General features: G+C 38.2%; 2 protein-coding genes across 6 annotated transcripts in view; one reads left to right on the forward strand and one right to left on the reverse strand.

Moving 5' to 3' along the window:
- Positions 1-2,185, forward strand: part of MNAT1 (MNAT1 component of CDK activating kinase) — a 258,540-nt gene extending 256,355 nt beyond the window's left edge. For both annotated transcript variants that reach the window (XM_081288978.1, XM_081288977.1), the window contains one exon: positions 1,723-2,185. In XM_081288978.1, coding sequence (XP_081145104.1) covers positions 1,723-1,843 — 121 coding nt within the window. In that variant the 3' untranslated portion in view covers positions 1,844-2,185. The remainder of the gene's footprint in view (positions 1-1,722) is intronic.
- Positions 1,938-20,004, reverse strand: TRMT5 (tRNA methyltransferase 5). 4 transcript variants are annotated; one of them, XM_081288968.1, is made up of 6 exons: positions 19,857-20,004; positions 17,915-18,570; positions 17,275-17,361; positions 8,247-8,371; positions 6,318-6,969; positions 1,938-6,010 (listed from the first exon to the last, which is right to left on the reverse strand). In XM_081288968.1, the coding sequence occupies exons 1-6, from the start codon at positions 19,859-19,861 to the stop codon at positions 5,925-5,927; spliced, it is 1,611 nt and encodes a 536-aa protein (XP_081145094.1). In that variant the 5' UTR covers positions 19,862-20,004; the 3' UTR covers positions 1,938-5,924. The 4 variants fall into 4 exon arrangements, with proteins under 4 accessions (XP_081145094.1, XP_081145097.1, XP_081145096.1 ...); XM_081288971.1 differs by having other exon boundaries at positions 19,793-19,858; XM_081288970.1 differs by lacking the exon at positions 19,857-20,004 and adding an exon at positions 19,668-19,777.
- Between the last annotated feature and the right edge of the window lie 72 nt (positions 20,005-20,076).

Genomic DNA, 20,076 nt, shown 5'->3' on the forward strand with positions numbered 1-20,076 from the left:
TGGGATGACTTAATATCTCATTTCTTATGCATAAGAAATCTTAACAGTTGACATTTTATTATATTCTGGAAGGTAATAAGTAGATAACTTTATAACCATATGATAGATTTGGCGAATCCCTATTTAAGTCTAACATGATCTAAGGCTCTGTCTAATATTTGACAGTAACTGCTTAATAATGGTATTATTCAAAGTGTGATGCATCCTAGGAGAGTATGTAAGATGGGATGTGGGGAAATATCAAAACTTTTATCTAAATTTTTTGTCTCATCCTTTGAATTTTCTATTTATACATATTTTATAATATTTTAATATGAAAAGCACATTTTTTCAAAATAATTAAAATAATTTACTACAGTAATATGTGTATAAAGGTTACATATAAAAGCATATAGTGATTTTTTTAAAATAAGTATACAAATTTTGGAGATGAATGTGCAGATATTTTGTCCTGCTATAAATATAGTACCAAAATAGTTTTAAATCATTGCTCAATAAATATTCCTTTCTCCCTTCCCCTTTCTTGTTTCACTCTTGGCAGAGTAGCAAAGAATTAACACATTAATTTGTGGCATTATGAATAAATTCTAGCCAATTTCAGAAGCTTAACCTGCATCTTATTTTGTCCACTTTTTCTATTTGGTCTCTTATGTTGCCATATACTTTTCACTCACACAAGCTTATTAAATATGGATACAAATAAAATACCAACTTATTATGTTAGAGATATAAGTTGCTCATGCATTAAGATCTTGACACACAGGAAGTTTGAATGAATGAGTAGAAAATGTTCCAAAGTATTAAAATGTTCTGGTACCTGATTTATTCATTTGCTACACCCATAATTCTAAAATGGGCGAAGCTGCTTTACTTCCTGAGACCTGAAGAAACAATGTGGTTTCCTAACCAGACATTAAAGCAATGCTATAAATATTTGTTTTCCAGTAGTGTTCGTAGTCGTGTTAAATAGTTGTACCTCCAACTAGGATTGTCCTTTTTTTTTAGGCCTGTTTTATCTATTTTCATCAAGGTAAAAAAGTTTTAATTGCTGAAAGACTGCTTGTAGTTGAAGAAAAATTGTGTCTATTTTTTGAGGCCAAAAGACTGTTCTGTACTTATTATTTGAGACATTATTTTGATCTCAGACTCAGTGTAAGAGTTAAAAAAAAATTTCTTGAACGTGATTTTTCTAAGGTTTCCCTTCCTACAAAGAAGAAAATATACTTTTGGAATACGTGATTTTGAAGGAACCAGTGTGTTCTCTCTCCTCTACCCCATTTTTTTAAACATATTTAGGAGTTTGCGTTAAAGCATTTATGCAAAAATATTAGTACTATGGTAGTGTTCTGTTACTGTGTATTTATTGAGTATGCCAGAAAGAGAGCATTTGTTAGGTGTCCAAACAAAAGCCAACAAATAAGTCCTGAAAATTGTGAAGCAGTGAACATATTAATAGCAAGTATTATCTGAAACCTTCAGAATTGCTTTTAAATATTACTGTAATTTGCTTTGCTCTGTAATTAAGTAGTAGTGTAGACATTCCATGTGTACTGTGTTTCCTTTTGACAGGTAATGATCCACTTATAAAAAGCCTGAACATTTCTGTCTCAGAATTCCTCTTTAAAATTGAAATCAGTTTTGCTCATGCTTTGTAAAATGTTACCAATTTGTGTGTGCTTTTTATATCAGTGTTATACTTTGTTTCCCTCCCCCCCCCCCCAGGTATTTAAGCCACGTCAGAGCTGCTTCTCCACAGGACCTTGCTGGAGGCTATACTTCTTCTCTTGCTTGTCACAGAGCGCTACAGGATGCATTCAGTGGGCTTTTCTGGCACCCCAGTTAACCTTTATTTCTTCATTTGTAAGATTTGGACCATGGAGTCTAACCAGGGGGCTAGAAAAAGTAAAGCTGACTTTGTAAAATTATAGCCATATGCAGCTGCATAACAGGACTATCACTAGCAGCTGTGTTAAAGTATTTATAAAGAGAAAATTTCAGAACTAAGCTGAGAAATATAGGAAATACTTATCTGTGAAAAGATTTATTTTTTACTTATGTATTTTTTTTCTGACAGGATTGAGGCATTGCTTCTCATCTGATGAGAGGAATAAATAATTCACCTATGTATGTTTAAGGTTGACAGACTTGTAAAATCTTTTTAAAAATAAAGCTAGACTTTATAGTACATTTTGTGGTTTTTCTTTTATTGCAGTGTTTTACTTGAACACATTTTAAAATGCCATTTTGATTACAGCATTCAGTGTTAATATCCAAGTCTATTATTTCTTCTCATAAAATTTCTTTTTTTCTAATGTCTTCTTAATACCAGTCCAGACAAGTGGATATATTCCATTCTACCAGCAGGTTGTGGCAAGTAAAACCTGACCTGTGATAATGTTACTCCCTTAATATTAAGAATTCAGGGCCTGTTTTCAGCAGTGAAAAGTGAAGGAAACCTTGATCAAGGTGTTATGGTTCCCAGCTGTGAGGCATATGCAGGATAAACCAGAGCACAGCATTAACATTAACCTGCTTTAATGACAGATTCAAAGAAGTTACTTACTAAAACTTAATACTTAAATGGCACCTTTCACCTCCAATGTGAGCTCATTTTATGTCGAAATGTTAGAGACTAGAAAACATACATTTAAAATGAAATTTACCTATGTGTAAATTTAGGCTCTGATGTAGTTTTCCATTGATAACTTCAAAGGCTTTTATTATACCCAGGTTTTGCTTAGAGTTTGATTGTGAATAGGATGGACATTTGCAGTATCTCAGATACCTCATATAAATCTCTTACATAGGCCACTGTATATGAACATAGCATCAAAGAAATTAAATGATCTCCTGCCATATCACTATCACAATAGAAGTCAATTATGGGTCAAAAGTTATGGAAAACAAGACTTGTTATATATTACGGTGGAAGATTTGTGTGTCACAACACTGCCTTATATAGGGATTAATTTCAGGAGTACATTTTTATCTTAATTACATTTCTGTCTTTGATAAGATGAGAAAACCAAGGCATTAAATAAATTGACTAGGCCAAGATCATATGCACAAATTAATAGAAAGCCAGAATTAGAACAGGTTGGTTTGTTTTTAATCTAAGTCCAATTCTAGCTATACCCTACCAGGGTGCCTGTCCTATTCCTTTTATCTATTAGGTATGACCAATGGAAGATTTATTTTTGATACTACAACCTATAAATCTGTTCAAAGAATAGTGAGAACATTGAACTCACAGTTTAGGCTTTGCTGCACTCAACTGCAAAAAAAAAAAAAAAAAAATCTATTTAAAGAGAATGAGCCAGGCATAGTGGTCTGCATCTAATTCCAGCAACTCTGGAGTCTGAGGCAAAAGGATCACAGGTTCTAGGGTAGCCTTGGCAATTTAGCGAGACCCTGTCTCAAAATAAAAATTAAAAAGGGAAATAAAAATTAAAAAGGGCTGGGAGTATAACTCAGTGATAGAACACCCCTGTGTTAAATCCCTACTGGCATTAAAAAAAGAGATCATTCAAATAAAACATTGCAAAGGCTAATAAAAACATTTCAAAGGCTTTAAAGACTGACTTTGAGCCTGCCTTAGAAGTTAACTGACCTATTAAATGAAATGGAATGGTGAAAAGATAACCTAATGACAACAGAAATATTCTAAACTGATGGGCTTATCTCCTTCTCTTCCAATGATTTCCTCTCAAACACAAAACTTTACAAATCTTTCAACTCTTTAATCCCCAGCCTTTTAACATTTTGTAATACTACAGCAGAAATGATCAACAAAGTACTGTATTACATATTTGCCAGGCACTTTTCTCCCTGCTTTATGTATTACCTAATCCTTACAACAGTGCTAATATTTTCCCTATTTTAACAGATGAGGAAATGCAAGTTAAGTAACTTGCTAGGAATCAATACAACATAAAAATAGCAGAGCTGGGATTTGAACCCAAGTGGTCAGGCTCCAGAGTCCATACTCTAGAGATAATTGTTAAACTGTCAAGTATATAAATAACAGCTCTGCTAAAACCAGAAGTCTGGGTAGTCAGACTTCATAAAACTTCTAGGAGGGTTTAAAGAACAAATATCTTGACCTTCTATGGGACATAAATGACATGAACTAAATGATCTTGTTGATATCCTGAGAAGTTCTGAGAAAGTCATTATATTGAAATTATTTTGCTAACAACTACCTTCTTTTTAAAGCAGATATTAAAAGAATGGAATACATAAATATTTCTTCTAAAAGCTTTTCTTAGAAGCTATCTTTTGGTGGTCCACAGGTGGTAAGAAAAATCCAATTAAGGTGGCAAGAATCTGTTAAAAAGTTATCAAAATTTTAAAAATTGTACCCAATGAGTTTTCTAGCTGTTATTTTCTAGTGGTTTCTAGAAAATTCAAGAATCTGTTAAAAAGTTATCAAAATTTTAAAAATTGTACCCAATGAGTTTTCTGGCTGTTATTTTCTAGAATTTACTTGAGATCACATTTAAAAGTTTAAGGTGAGCCTAGATTTAAATAATGAAATAATAACACATTTATTTACCCACTCTAAGTGAAAAGGGTAAGAGTTAAAATACTAAATGAAGCATTTAAATATTGTTTTCTTTATAATTACAATATATTCTGTCTAATTAAGGGTTGGTATGAACATCATTTATACATGTACTTTCCAGCCTAACATCAGCATACAGTTCTTGGGTTGAGTTTCAAAACAGTTTTGAATTTCAGTGCATTTAGGCAAGAAAGAAGGGTTCTAATTCACTCCTGAAAGGGATACATGCTATGTGTTTCAACTACAGAACATTCTGGGAAAGATCAAACTGTGACAAGTGCTTTGTCTGGTGGTAGTAACGCATATTGTATTGTTTTCAGTTAGCTATAGATTTTTGTCATCTAATTCAGTGTTGAAATAATTCACACTCCACTGTGCTTTCAAAGCACAATATTCCAAGTCACTTTTCTTGTCCTGATATAAGTATGTACCGATAATAAAAAAGTTTGTGGCTGGGCTGTATATATGGCATAAATGTTGAGTTACTACATCCATGTCACTATGATTTGTAGTATGGTAAGCAACAGTATGAAGATGTGTCACGGTAAGACTGTGGTGCAACTGTTCACTTTGCTGCTGTATTAAGAAAGTAGCTATAGACAGTATGAAAACATGAGTAGGGGATGTTCCAGTAAAACTTTATGTACAGGCTAGGGTTGTGGCTCAGTGGTAGAGTGCTCGCCTAGCACATGTAAGGCCCTGGGTTCGATCCTCAGCACCACATAAAAATAAAAAATAAATAAAGGTATTATGTTAAACTACAACTAAAAAAAGTAAATATTAAAAAAAAACTTTACGTACACTGAAACTCAAATTTCATGTTTTTCACATGTCACAAAATGCAACCATTTGAATCTCAGGTTGAAGGCCAGAAAGGTGGTGAACCAATACTACAAACAGGTGGTGGGCCAGATTCAGCCTGAAGAATGTGGTTTGTGTGTCCCTGCTCTAAGTAATATCATATTTTAATGACTTTTTATAGTTATAACCAGTACTAGGGAAGTACTTACGTAAAATAACTATACTTTTTCACTAAATATGACTAAAATGTGTTATTAGTACCTTCCTAGGTAGATAGCAATTACTCTATCTTCAAAAACGACTTCCTAAGACAGACAATATTTAAGTGTATTTAACGGATAAACAGAAGTAATTTTGATTATAAAATAATTACATAGTATAATTTAGATTAAAATGTAGTTAGTACATTTAGTTAAATTTTAATTTGGTGACAGTTTATAAAATAGCAGGGCAAAGTATAAGGGTTAAATAGTAAAGGAATGCTACAATTTTATGAAATCACATAAGTTGTATTTCATTACATATAAGTCTAGTGGGCAGATGGGAAAAACATTTACAATTAAGTGTTTGAAGCAATTTGTGTGTTTCCTTCTGAAAAGACATTATCTGTCTTTTGCCGTTTAAGAGGTGGATCTTCGCCATACTCTGTAATAAAAGCAGAAAACTTATTTTAGATAAGATACTTAACAGTTGAAAGTACTATTAAAAAATACAGGCATTTTTTAAGAATTGTAATATGGCCAATTTAGATATGAAATAACATTCCTGTGGATTTATTACTTGAATGAAATAGAATTCTGTTTAACTGAACATTTGGAGAAACAAGTCAAAATTGAATGGCAAGGGGTGTGAACCAAAATAATGAACTAGAAGCAATTTCCAAATTTAATAGTGTATCCCAAAGAAAGCTACAAGTATTATAGTTTCATTAAATTCTCCAGAAATTTCTCACCTAGATTTATGGTCTGGTTCTTGTAGAGTATAGAAGCAGGAATCTGAAAGGTGATGCAGAGCATTTCCTTGTTAGGGGCCACATTTCTTACTAGATGAACTGAACTGCATGCTTCCAAGGAAATGCCTAACACTGCTCCAGCTTGTTGCTGAACATCTTTAGCAGGATTAACATCTTTAGAAAAGCTGTAACAGTGTACTATGGGAAGGAGGTCACTGCTGCATGGCTGCCCATCTAAAAGTGATTTGAAAGCACAGAGAAACTCTATAGCCTTTGCTGGCAAATTCATGACAATGTGGACAGAGTGTTTTCTTTCTTTTGGCAGTGCCAGCTGCTGCATTAACTCTTCTCTGACTGGTCCTTGGAGAAAGTCTTTACCATCCAAGTTGAAGACTTTCACCTTTTGGTCTACTTTATTTAATTTACAATTGTGTAACAGCCATTTATGGGATTCAGGATTAAGATCATTGGCAAATACAGTGCAGTTTTTCTTTGCTGCTGGAACAGCAAAGGGCCCAACTCCAGCAAAAACATCAAATAGGACATCCCCAGGCTTTAGAAGTTCTGTGATACGGCTGTGTTCTGTGGAGAGACGAGGATTCCAATAGACTTTTGAAAAATCAAATTCATAGGTGTAGTTGTTTTCCCGAACCTGAAAAAGTCATATAATATTTTTAGTCAATCTGCTTGGTCCTAAATTCCAGCCACTGATTTTGGAAAGGTATGCCTAGTCACATGAGCACACACACACATTTAAATTTACTACTATTAGAGAAGTAACAGTGCATTTAAAGGCACTTTAATTAGAATTCTGGTGTTTATGCTATTCTTGGGGCCAGTTAATATCTTGAATTGGACTTTTTCATGAGGAAAGTCATCAATGTCAAATAGTCATCTACCTCAATCCCAAAAGGCCATGGAGTCATTTCCAGATCACATGAGGAAATTTTCAGAAAGGCCAACTGGCTGACTAGTTTAACTAGACTCTTATGTCATAAATGGATAGAAAAAACATCATTTAAAACAACACAACACACACATCTTTAGAATAAGTAGCTAAACTAAACTGTAGATAGCAATTCTGCATAGCAAACAAGCTTTCCTTTTTTTATAGTTTTCAGTTAGTAAAAGGGAGGCAATGGTAGCTGTGTCATTAAGTTTTGAGGTACTTTACTATTTTTAGACAGTTACTTGAACTTTGCAAATTTCATGTCTATAAACGAGAGCCAGTTTATAGAGTAATCATTCCCATATTGTTATTTCTTTTCCCAAATTTGAGTTTTCATGGATAAACTAAATACATACAGTGGTGCCGAGTCTTGAACAAAAGTAGTTTCTTTTGGGTCTATCACAGACACGTTTGAAGACAGAAAATAAAATTATAATCATGGAATATGACTCAGCCATTGTGTTAATACCCTTATTTTATTGAGGAAATAAAAAGACTAGAAAGTTCCTAACATATAAATCCAGTAAAAATATATCTTCTATCTCTGCCTTTCCTGGACCTTAATTTCAAATTTGAACGTATTTTTGTTGCCCTTCCAACCTCATCAAACGTTCCAGAGTTGGAAATGTTTTTGCAAGTCTCTGCCAACTAAAAGTATCTCTGGGTGTAACCAGGAAGGTTTAAATATGTCTTTATCCTACAACTTGCTTTTTTTGTCAGTTAACCTGTCAAAGGGCAATTTATTTTAACAATTACAGAGATAAAAAATATTTAATGATGGAGTAGTCCACTGGATTTAACCAATTCCTTTGAAAAGGCTTTATCTGTGAATATCATTCCATCAATAGTACATAAATGTACACAATCTTCAACTTATTAATATTTGATGTTATAAATACTTTAAATCTTTTTCATCTATTACAATTCTAAACATTATTCTTGATATACACCATACTAGAAAAAAACAAAAGATTTTGTACCTTGGTCAGCATGTTCTCTTCTCCAGATAGCACTTCCATTTGGAAATTTCGGTATGTATTGTCAATATTATTGATTTTATTTACTGCTGAGGTGATTCCTGGATTTTTGTCAATAATAACTTGGCCTAAAAGATGAAAAATTCATAATAAAAATTGCCTGCTGGTTGCAGAACAAAAACTAGTGGAAATATTAAATGAATTGTCTTTTCCTTCGGTTTAAAGATTTAAAACTATAATGTGTGTAATGTTGCATACAATTCTAAAAATTCAACAGATTACTAAAATTAATATCTGACAGTCTCTAATACAAAAAATATATGGGTACTTTTTTTTTCCCCCCATTTCTGAGGATTGAACCCAGCAGTGCTCACTCGGCTATGTCTCCAGCCTTTTTTTAGTTTTTGAGACAAAGTCTTGCCAGATTGTCCAGGATGGTGTCATACTTTCCATCTTTTCTACCTCAACCACCCAAGTAGCTGGGACTAAAGGCATAGGCCACCCGCACCTGGCTTATTTTTCCATGTTTTTATTAAATCTTCTCAAATGTACATCAAGTGAGCAAAAAATGTAGACCATAAGGAATTGTAAAGAATGGAAAGAAGGGGGAGCGGAAGATGGCGGCGAAGGGAGTGCATCACCCCCGTGCGCTGCGTCACTGTGCGGGAGAAAGATGAGGTGAAACAGCTGAAGGCTGTCTTGTTGGGAATTTCCAGCGAAAGTGAGGTGCTCCAGAATCTAGTGGAGGGATTTCCATCGCGCAAGGTTCGGCTGCAGGGGCTCGGACGCGGGCGATTTCTCCGCACGGAGGGTCGCATTGCCTGATCGGCGGATCGCCCCGCGGCTGGAGCCTGCGGCGAGGTGCCGGAGCAGGGGTGCAGCGATGCGGATTCTGGGGGCTCCTGCCAGCGGTGCAATGGTCGTGCTTAGTGCTGAGTTCTGGCTTTGAGACGGAGGAGAGAAGTGGTCCAGTTCGGTTCTCGACACCTTTCGGACCACGGAGGACAGCGGCCGCCATCTTGGAGAGCTGATGTAATCATCCCTGTTTTCTACTGAGCTCATTCAGCTACGGAACAGGTGATTTCAGGCTGGTATTTGCCTGCGTCTCACAGACAGATTGCGCAGGCTCAGGGCTAGAGAACCTGTGGAGACTACTCCTTGGGGCTCGCTCCTAGTAAAGCGTGCACTGAGCTCTGAGCGGCCGGGTTCTGGTTCCCGGAGCTGCTTTGGCCCAGGGCTGGGGAACCCGCGGAGACTGCGTATTGGAGCCAGCTCCTAGTGGAGCGTGCACCGAGCTCGAAGCGGCTGGGTTCTGACTCCTGAAACAGTTTTGGCCCTGGGCTGGGGAACCCGCGGAGACTGCGTCTTTGAGCCTGCTCTCAGCAGAGCGTGCACCGAGCTCGGAGAGCTTGGAGCGGCCAGGCTCTGGCTCCCGGAGCTGCTTTGGCCCAGGGCTGGGGAACCCGCGGAGACCGCTCCTTGGAGCCTGCTCCTAGCGGAGCGTGCACCGGGCTCGGAGAGGCCGGGTTCTGGCTCCCGGAGCTGCTTTGGCCCAGGGCTGGGGAACCCACGGAGACTGATCCTTGGAGCCTGCTCCTAGCAGAGAGTGCACCGAGCTCTGAGCGGCCAGGTTCTGGCTCCCGGAGCTGCGTTGGCCCAGGGCTGGGGAACCCGTGGAGACTGACTCTTGGAGCCTGCTCCTAGCAGAGCGTGCACCGAGCCCGGGGCGGCCAGGTTCTGGCTCCCAGAGCTGCTTTGGCCCAGGGCTGGGGAACCCGCGGAGACTGATTCTTGGAGCCTGCTCCTAGGAGAGCGTGCTCCGAGCTCAGAGTGGCCAGATTCTGGCTCCCGGTGCCGCTTTGGCTCAGAGGTGGGGAACCCACAGAGACTGCTTCTGGGAACCTGCTCCTAGCAGAGCGTGCACTGAGCTTGGAGCGGCCGGGTTTAGGCTCCCGGAGCTGCTTTGGCCCAGGGCTGGGGAACCCGCGGTAACTGCGTCTCGGTCCGAGTCCTGCTGGGTGCTGTGGGGGCCAGAGGGGCAGAGTGGAGCTGCTGCCTGCGAACAGAACAGGCCAAGTGACCTGCCCGCGTGGTATCACGACACCCCAACTGCAGCTGGGGCCGAAGAGAGTAGCCGCCCACGCCTGGAACAGGACCAGCGACCCAACGGCGCGGTAGCCAAGTCACCCCATTTGGAGTAGGGGCTGTGCAGAGCCGCCGTCTGAGCCTGCAAGGTAGGCAGACCTGCGACCCACTGGCAGGACAGGCCCGGTAGCCTGCCAGCGTGGTCGACACGTAGCACCGAGGCAGTCACGTCACACTGGTTGGAGTGGGGGTGGAGCAGAGCTGCCGTCCATGTCCGGAAAAGGCCCAGTGACCCGTTGGAGAGGCAGTCAGGTAGCCCCATTTGGAGTGGGGGCTGAGCAGAACTGCCGCCCGAGCCCGCAAGGTAGGCAGACCTGCGACCCACCGGCGGAACAGGCCTAGAGGCCTGCCAGCGTGGTAGACACGTCACACCAGTTGGAGTAGGGGCCGAGCAGAGCCGCCGCCCACATCCAGATCAGGACCAACGACCAGAGGGCATGGTAGTCACGTCACCACAATTGGAGTGGGGGCAGAGCAGAGCCGCTACCCGCGCCTGCAGGGTGGGCAGACCTGCGACCAACCAGCGTGGTAGACAGATCACCCTAATTAGAGGAGGAGCACGGCCACTACCCGCCCTACAAGGGAGATTTTCCAACTATACAAGAGCAATATTAATAAATAGGGGGAAAATTTCAAAAAAACAACAGTTTCACCAAGCAGAAAGAAACGCGAGCAGTATGAAAAGACAAGGAAAGAAAGGACCACAAGCAATGCAGGTCAACTCAACTTTAGAAGAGGTAATAGCAGCAACAGATGGAATGTCAGATAAAGAGTTCAGGATATACACGCTTCAGATGATCTGGAGTCTCAAGGAAGACATGAGACAGCAAAATCAGACAATGAAAGATCACTTTGACAAGGAATTACATAAACAAATCCAGGAAGCAAAAGGTCAATTACACAGGGAGATAGAGGTAATAAAAAACAAACAAATAGAAATCCTAGAAATGCAGGAAGCAATAAACCAACTTAAAAACTCAATTGAGAATACTACCAGCAGAGTAGATCACTTAGAAGATAGAACATCAGACAATGAAGACAAAATATTTCAACTTGAAAAGAACATAGACAGCTCAGCAGACTGCCAAGAAACCATGAGCAGAACATCCAAGAGATATGGGATAACATAAAGAGACCAAACTTAACAGTCATTGGGATACAGGAAGGCACAGAGCTCCAAACCAAAGGAATAAACAATCTATTCAATGAAATAATACGAGAAAACTTCCCAGACTTGAAGAATGAGACAGAATCCCAAATCCTAGAAGCCTACAGGACGCCGAATGTGCAAAATCATAAGAGATCCACACCTAGACACATTATAATGAAGATGCCCAACATACAGAATAAGGAGAGAATTTTAAAAGCTACAAGAGAAAGGAAGGAGATTACATTTAGGGGTAAACCAATCAGGATAACAGCTGATCTCTCAACACAGACTCTGAAAGCTAGAAGATCCTGGAATAACATTTTTCAAACACTGAAAGAAAATGGGTTCCAACCAAGAATCGTGTATCCGGCGAAATTAAGCTTCAGGATGGAAGATGAAATTAAAACCTTCCACGATAAACAAAAGTTAAAAGAATTTGCAGCTAGAAAACCATCTCTTCAAAAAATCCTTGGCAAAACATTACAGGAAGAGGAAATGGAAAATAACATTGAAAACCAACAGTGGGAGGTAGGACAGTAAAGGGGGGAAAGTAATCAAAGAGGAAAACAAATCAGGTTTAGTAACATTAATAAATAAATATGGCTGGAAGAACAAACCATATCTCAATAATAACCCTAAATGTTAATGGCTTAAACTCACCAATTAAGAGACACAGGATAGTTGAATGGACCATAAAACAAGACCCAACAATATGCTGCCTACAGGAGACGCATTTGATAGGAAAAGATATACATAGACTGAAGGTGAAAGGTTGGGAAAAATCATATCACTCATATGGACTGCGGAAACAAGCAGGAGTGTCCATACTCATATCTAATAAAATAGATTTCAAGCCAAAGTTAATCAAAAGGGATAAAGAGGGACACTACATACTGCTCAAGGGAACCATACACCAACAAGACATAAAAATCATAAATATATATGCCCCAAACAATGGTGCAGCTATGTTCATCAAGCAAACTCTTCTCAAGTTCAAGAGTCTAATAGACCACCATACAATAATCATGGGAGACTTCAACACACCTCTCTCACCACTAGACAGATCTTCCAAACAAAAGTTAAATAAGGAAACTATAGAACTCAATAACACAATTAATAACCTAGACTTAATTGACATATATAGAATATACCACCCAACATCAAGCAGTTACACTTTTTTCTCAGCAGCACATGGATCCTTCTCAAAAATAGATCATATATTATGTCACAGGGCAACTCTTAGACAATATAAAGGAGTAGAGATAATACCATGCATCTTATCTGATCATAATGGAATGAAACTGAAAATCAACGATAAAAGAAGGAAGGAAAAATCATGCGTCACTTGGAGAATGAACAATAGGTTACTGAATGATCAATGGGTTTTAGAAGACATCAAGGAGGAAATTAAAAACTTCTTAGAGTTAAATTAAAACACAGACACAACATATCGGAATCTATGGGACACATTGAAAGCAGTTCTAAGAGGAAAATTCATTGCTTGGAGTTCATTCCTTAAAAAAAGAAAAAACCAACAAATAAATGATCTCATACTTCATCTCAAAATCCTAGAAAAAGAAGAGCAAAACAACAGCAAAAGAAGTAGAAGGCAAGAAATAATTAAAATCAGAGCTGAAATTAATGAAATCGAAACAAAAGAAACTATTGAAAAAATTGACAAAACTAAAAGTTGGTTCTTTGAAAAAATAAATAAAATCGACAGACCCTTAGCCATGCTAACGAAGAGAAGAAGAGAGAGAACTCAAATTACTAGCATACGGGATGAAAAAGGCAATATCACAACAGACACTTCAGAAATACAGAAGATACTCAGAAATTATTTTGAATCCTTATACTCCAATAAAATAGAAGATAGTGAAGGCATAGATAAATTTCTTAAGTCATATGATCTGTCCAGATTGAGTCAGGAGGATATAGACAACCTAAACAGACCAATAACAATTGAGGAAATAGAAGAAACCATCAAAAGACTACCAACTAAGAAAAGCCCAGGACCGGATGGGTATACAGCAGAGTTTTACAAAACCTTTAAAGAGGAACTAACACCAATACTTTTCAAGCTATTTCAGGAAATAGAAAAAGAGGGAGAACTTCCAAATACATTCTACGAGGCCAACATCACCCTGATTCCTAAACCAGACAAAGAAACTTCAAAGAAAACTACAGACCAATAACTCTAATGAACCTATATGCCAAAATCCTCAATAAAATTCTGGCGAATCAGATTCAAAAACATATCAAAAAATTATACACCATGATCAAGTAGGATTCATCCCTGGGATGCAAGGCTGGTTCAATATATGTAAATCAATAAATGTTATTCACCACATCAATAGACTTAAAAATAAGAACCATATGATCATCTCGATAGATGCATAAAAAGTATTCGACAAAGTACAGCATCCCTTTATGTTCAAAACTCTAGAAAAATTAGGGATAACAGGATCATACCTCAACATTGAAAAAGCAATCTATAATAAGCCACAGGCCAGCATCATTCTGAATGGAGAAAAATTGAAGGCATTCCCTCTAAAATCTGGAACAAGATAGGGTTGCCCTCTCTCACCACTTCTGTTCAACATAGTCCTCGAAACACTGGCCAGAGCAATTAGACGAAATAAATTAAAGGCATAAAAATAGGAAAAGAAGAACTTAAATTATCACTATTTGCAGATGACATGATTCTATACCTAGCAGACCCAAAAGGGTCTACAAAGAAACTATTAGAGCTAATAAATGAATTCAGCAAAGTGGCAGGATATAAAATCAACACGCATAAATCAAATGCATTCCTGTATATCAGCGACAAATCCTCTGAAATGGAAATGAGGACAACTACTCCATTCACAATATCCCTCAAAAAAATAAAATACTTGGGAATCAACCTAACAAAAGAGGTGAAAGACTTATACAATGAAAACTACAGAACCCTAAAGAGAGAAATAGAAGAAGATCTTAGAAGATGGAAAAATATACCCTGTTCATGGATAGGCAGAACTAACATCATCAAAATGGCGATATTACCAAAAGTTCTCTATAAGTTCAATGCAATGCCAATCAAAATCCCAACGGCATTTCTTGTAGAAATAGATAAAACAATCATGAAATTCATATGGAAAAATAAAAGACCCAGAATAGCAAAAACAATGCTAAGCAGGAAGTGTGAATCAGGGGTATAACGATACCAGACTTCAAACTATACTACAGAGCAATAGTAACAAAAACAGCATGGTACTGGTACCAAAACAGGCGGGTGGACCAATGGTACAGAATAGAGGACACAGTAACCAATCCACAAAACTACAACTATCTTATATTTGATAAAGGGGCTAAAAGCATTCAATGGAGGAAGGATAGCATTTTCAACAAATGGTGCTGGGAAAACTGGAAATCCATTTGCATCAAAATGAAACTGAATCCCTTTCTCTTGCCATGCACAAAAGTTAACTCAAAATGGATCAAGGAACTTGATATTAAATCAGAGACACGGCGTCTGATAGAAGAAAAAGTTGGCTCCGATCTACATACTGTGGGGTCAGGCTCCAAATTCCTCAATAGGACACCCATAGCGCAAGAGTTAACAACTAGAATCAACAAATGGGACTTACTCAAACTAAAAAGTTTTTTCTCGCAAAAGAAACAATAAGAGAGGTAAACAGGGAGCCTACATCCTGGGAACAAATCTTTACTCCTCACACCTCAGAGCCCTAATATCCAGAGTATACAAAGAACTCAAAAAATTAGACAAAAAGATAACAAATAACCCAATCAACAAATGGGCCAAGGACCTGAACAGACACTTCTCAGAGGAGGACATACAATCAATCAATAAGTACATGAAAAAATGCTCAGCATCGCTAGCAGTCAGAGAAATGCAAATCAAAACCACCCTAAGATACCATCTCACTCCAGTAAGATTGGCAGCCATTATGAAGTCCAACAACAACAAGTGCTGGAGAGGATGTGGGGAAAAGGGTACACTTGCTCATTGTTGGTGGGACTGCAAATTGGTGCAGACAATTTGGAAAGCAGTATGGAGATTTCTTGGAAAGCTGGGAATGGAACCACCATTTGACCCAGCTATTCCCCTTCTCGGTCTATTCCCTAAAGACCTAATAAGAGCATGCTACAGGGACACTGCTACATCGATGTTCATAGCAGCACAATTCACGATAGCAAGATTGTGGAACCAACCTAGATGCCCTTCAATAGATGAATGGATAAAAAAAAATGTGGCATTTATACACAATGGAGTATTACTCTGCATTAAAAAAATGACAAAATCATAGAATTTGGAGGGAAATGGATGGCATTAGAGCAGATTATGCTAAGTGAAGCTAGCCAATCCTTAAAAAACAAATGCCAAATGACTTCTTTGATATAAGGGGAGTAACTAAGGACAGAGTAGGGACGAAGAGCTTGAGAAGAAGATTAACATTAAACAGGGATGAGAGGTGGGAGGGAAAGGGAGAGGGAAGGGAAATTGCATGGAAATGGAAGGTGATCCTCAGGGTTATACAAAATTACATATAAGAGGAAATGAGGGGTAAGAGAAGAATAATACAAGTGGAAGAAATGATTTACAGTAGAGGGGGTAGAGAGAGAAGAGTGGAGGGGAGGGGAGGGGAGGGGGGATAGTAGAGAATAGGATAGACAGCAGAATACATCAGACACTAGAATGGCAATATGTAAATCAATGGAAGTGTAACTGATGTGATAAAGCAATCTGTATACCGGGTAAAAATGGGAGTTCATAACCCACTTGAATCAAACTGTGAAATATGATATATTAAGAACTATGTAATGTTTTGAACGACCAACAATAAAAAAAAAAAAAAAAGAATGGAAAGAAGAGATGCGAATACACTGGCAACAAATGGTCTCAGAAAACACCAGCAAAAACATCTGCCTGTCCCCACTGGCCTCAAACCAAATGTTTGTTTTACTGTGGGTTTGAAACCAGTGCCTCCACTTTGGAAATCTACGTCAGCAAAACAAAGTTTCCAACAACAATAAGACTCTTTAGAGTTATCTAAATAAAACATTATTTACTTCAATTGTAATATCACAGCAGAAAAGCCATAAAGTACATCAGAAATGGCATATTGATGCTTTTTAACTGAAGTCTGTTTTTTGTCAGCACTTCAAAAGTTTATCATAATCTATATATCTATCTGTACCTCATTGTATAAGGAAAGATAATTTGTTAGTAAAAAGTACTCAGTAACAGAAATATGCTGAAATACAATCAGAATTTGTCTTAATTTTCCCAATAATTAGATACCTGATTCTGAATAATATCTAACTCTAATAAATTGTTACTTTTATTCTATTCTGCTTCAGGTAACTGAACACAATTTTTGAGTATTCAAGTTTATTTTAAATGAGGAATGAATTTTAAAAATAAAAAGTAATTCTGAAGTTCTATGATAAAAGGTTTAAAATTACTACTGTATGGAAATATTTTCTTTTTAAATTCTGAGTGCCTCTTTATGAGACGTTAAAAGTAGAAATGAGATAGTAATGTTTGAGTTAGGGTAGACAATGACTATAGGAAATCCTACACTTGATATCAGTTACAATTATAAGGATCTGCTTAAGTATTTATTATGTTACCATTAGGCATTATCAATCCCTTTCATCAATTAGAAACAAAGGAAATGCCTAACAGCACAGTTCTAAAATTCTACCCATGCAAAGTACTGTATACTACACCTTTTAAAGCTGAAAGTAATTCCCAGAAGTTCTGAAAATTACTCTTATTCTTAAGTAATCTGAAGAATGCATGGACATCCAATATTTCTATAAGGATAAGGATAATTTTGATTAGTCTTCTATTTTTTATCCTAAAGAATCAAGGTCTCAAGTTTAAACCTGGAGCTACAGATACAGGACACACATAAACATTATTTCTAAAAAGCTAGGAACACTAAAAAAAAAAAGTATGGTGAGTAACATATAGAAGAGGTTTAATTAGTTGAATCAACGAACACATAAAGTAAGCAATGTTGTACTTTTGACGATACAATACTCAAATTCATGAAACTTAGTACTGAATATTGTACCAAGGGCCTAATAGTCTTGTGTACCAAAAGGAAGAATTCTTTTCAAGATAGAACAAATTTTTCTGTATTGGTGTACATAAAAACCTGGACCAGCATGTAGAGACTGCTGACTCGGGAAAGGGTATTCCAAAATGGCCCTCAGAAGAAGATATGTGGCTGGAGATCTGGCTTAAAATTAAAATGATAAACTGTTCTGCTTCTATAATCGGGCATTTCAAAAAAAATTAAGAAATGAAAATAGAATTTGCCATTTGTTTTCTAGTACATGAATATCACTACAACTCACCTACCAATTAAATGCTTGAAAGGGAGCTGATGATCTCGAAGATTCAGGTGTGCAATATGTCCAACTCGGCTAAACCCTGAAATCACATCTTGACCTTTAGGAAGCACAGCTCTCAAGATTTCTTCTGACTTAAAGTTGTCATAAGTTAGTTCCAAACTATATTTAGAAATCTGTGGATTGACATTAAGTTGCTTTAAAGTACTGAGTTCTGCTTTCTCAAAGGAATCACAAGTAAACATTTTATAGGGATCCAACATAATTAGTCTACTTTCTTCATCTTCTGGATCTTCAATCACCCGCTTTATGCCTGGGCGCTGCAGTGCTACCCTTTTAAGGGATCGCATCAATCTGCTGACTATTTCTTTCCTCACTTTAAGCACTGGAATGGTGACTGTCTTTTTAAAAGCTGTTCTATCAAGTTTCATCATTCCTCTAACATCAGAAGGTGGTGAAAATAACTCAGAGTCTCTTTTATTTGCTTCTATTTCTGGCATGGTTGAGAATCTTTTTCTTTGACCCCAAAAGAAAATATCAGGCACTTTCCTAAGCTTTTGTGTCACTGTTATCCATGCTAGTGGGATCAGCAATTCTGATACAGTTGCATTACAGTTTTCCACCTTCAGAAGTCTTCTTGAGAATATAAATGGCCTCCATACAACTCTTTAAATAAAGAAAGAAAGAAAGCATCCATTTTAAAAATACCACAAAGCTACAAATGAACACATTCACAATGACTTTTGAGATAAAACTATTAGTTGCAAATAACCTAAATTCTCATAAATAAAACAATCTATGGGAGAAGTATACTATCTTTTCCAGAATATGACTTTTATAAATAGTAAAAAATGTGGACTTTCATCCCACATTATGCTACATCATTAGTGATCCATCTGCCTCCCTATACTCAATAAGCCTTTGAATCTACAGAATGCACTTGGGATTGGAAGCCTGATATTTGACTCAAAGTGTCATGTTTAGATGAAATGGTTATTATATACGATATTACCAATAGCAATATAGTAGGGCTGGGGATGTGGCTCAAGCGGTAGCGCGCTTGCCTGGCATGCGTGCGGCCCGGGTTCGATCCTCAGCACCACATACAAACAAAGATGTTGTGTCCGCCGAAAACTAAAAAATAAATATTAAAAATTCTCTCTGTCTGTATCTCTCTCTCTCTCTCTCTCTTAAAAAAAAATAGCAATATAGTGCTACTGGATACACTTGTGGGTGCTTATTGTATCAGATGCTATATTATAAATATCGGGAGGTATGTAGGGTTGCATCCTCATTTTGTAAAAGACCCGCGTAAGCGAAGGCTCAGAAGTAAGTTAACTCACTCAAAGTCCTTTGCTGGTAAGTAGCCCAGCAAGGACTAAAACCAAGTAAGACTGACCTTAGTGCTTGTGTTCCTAATACAGTATATTGTTAGGTTGTTTTTCTTCCGTGCTTTACTGCCACATGTCCTAACTTCAAACCAGAGTCTAACGTATTTTAAGGACAAGGGGGCTTTCCTGAATGTTTTAAACACTGTCATTCACTTTGTTTTCTAAAATAGCAAACAAGTAATTGTAAGGGGAAAGGGCCCGGCAGCAGAATCCTGTAAAGCGACAAAGTCAAACCTCACACTCAGGATTCAAATTGCGTCTAGCACTTTTAACCAGGTGGGTGATGCTTGGTAAATTTGAGTCCCGTTGTCCCATTTGTAAATGTGGCTAAAAGTTGGTGTAAAACAGCATTTTAAAGAGATTGCTTATTACCCAGTACTCGAACCTAAGCTAAACCGGACAGCAGGGTGGCCTCGCAGCACTTCCGCGATCCAGCGGCCAAGGCGACGTGCCGCCCCAGGGCTGCACTATCAAGGGTCCCGCGGCTGCCACCTCACCAATTGCACCTTCCCAATTCCAGGGTCGCTCTGGCAGCTGGCTTGAAGACCAGACCCCTCTCACCTCATGCTCTGGTGCGGCTCGAAAATGGATCGCAGATGGTTTGGCTGGCCTTCGATGGCGTCATCACTGTTCGCCGCGGAGGGGCACCGTCATCAAATCACGACGAGTGGCTCCTTTCTTCCTTGCCCTAGTGAGGTTTCCGAACCCGGAAGGGTCGGGCCGGTAACTCCGCCTCTGGAGTGATTAACGCCTGGAGCGTAGAGCACGAGTTGAGGCACGC

Source organism: Spermophilus citellus (genome assembly GCF_964194105.1).
Source record: "Spermophilus citellus genome assembly, chromosome: 4".
Taxonomy (NCBI): Eukaryota; Metazoa; Chordata; class Mammalia; order Rodentia; family Sciuridae; genus Spermophilus; species Spermophilus citellus.

Coding starts and splice junctions, on each gene's coding strand:
- TRMT5 (XM_081288968.1), bottom strand. Junction 6,970..8,246: donor AAGAGAACATGCTGACCAAG/GTACAAAATCTT, acceptor TGACTTTTTCAG/GTTCGGGAAAACAACTACAC. Junction 6,011..6,317: donor GAACCAGACCATAAATCTAG/GTGAGAAATTTC, acceptor CTTTTATTACAG/AGTATGGCGAAGATCCACCT.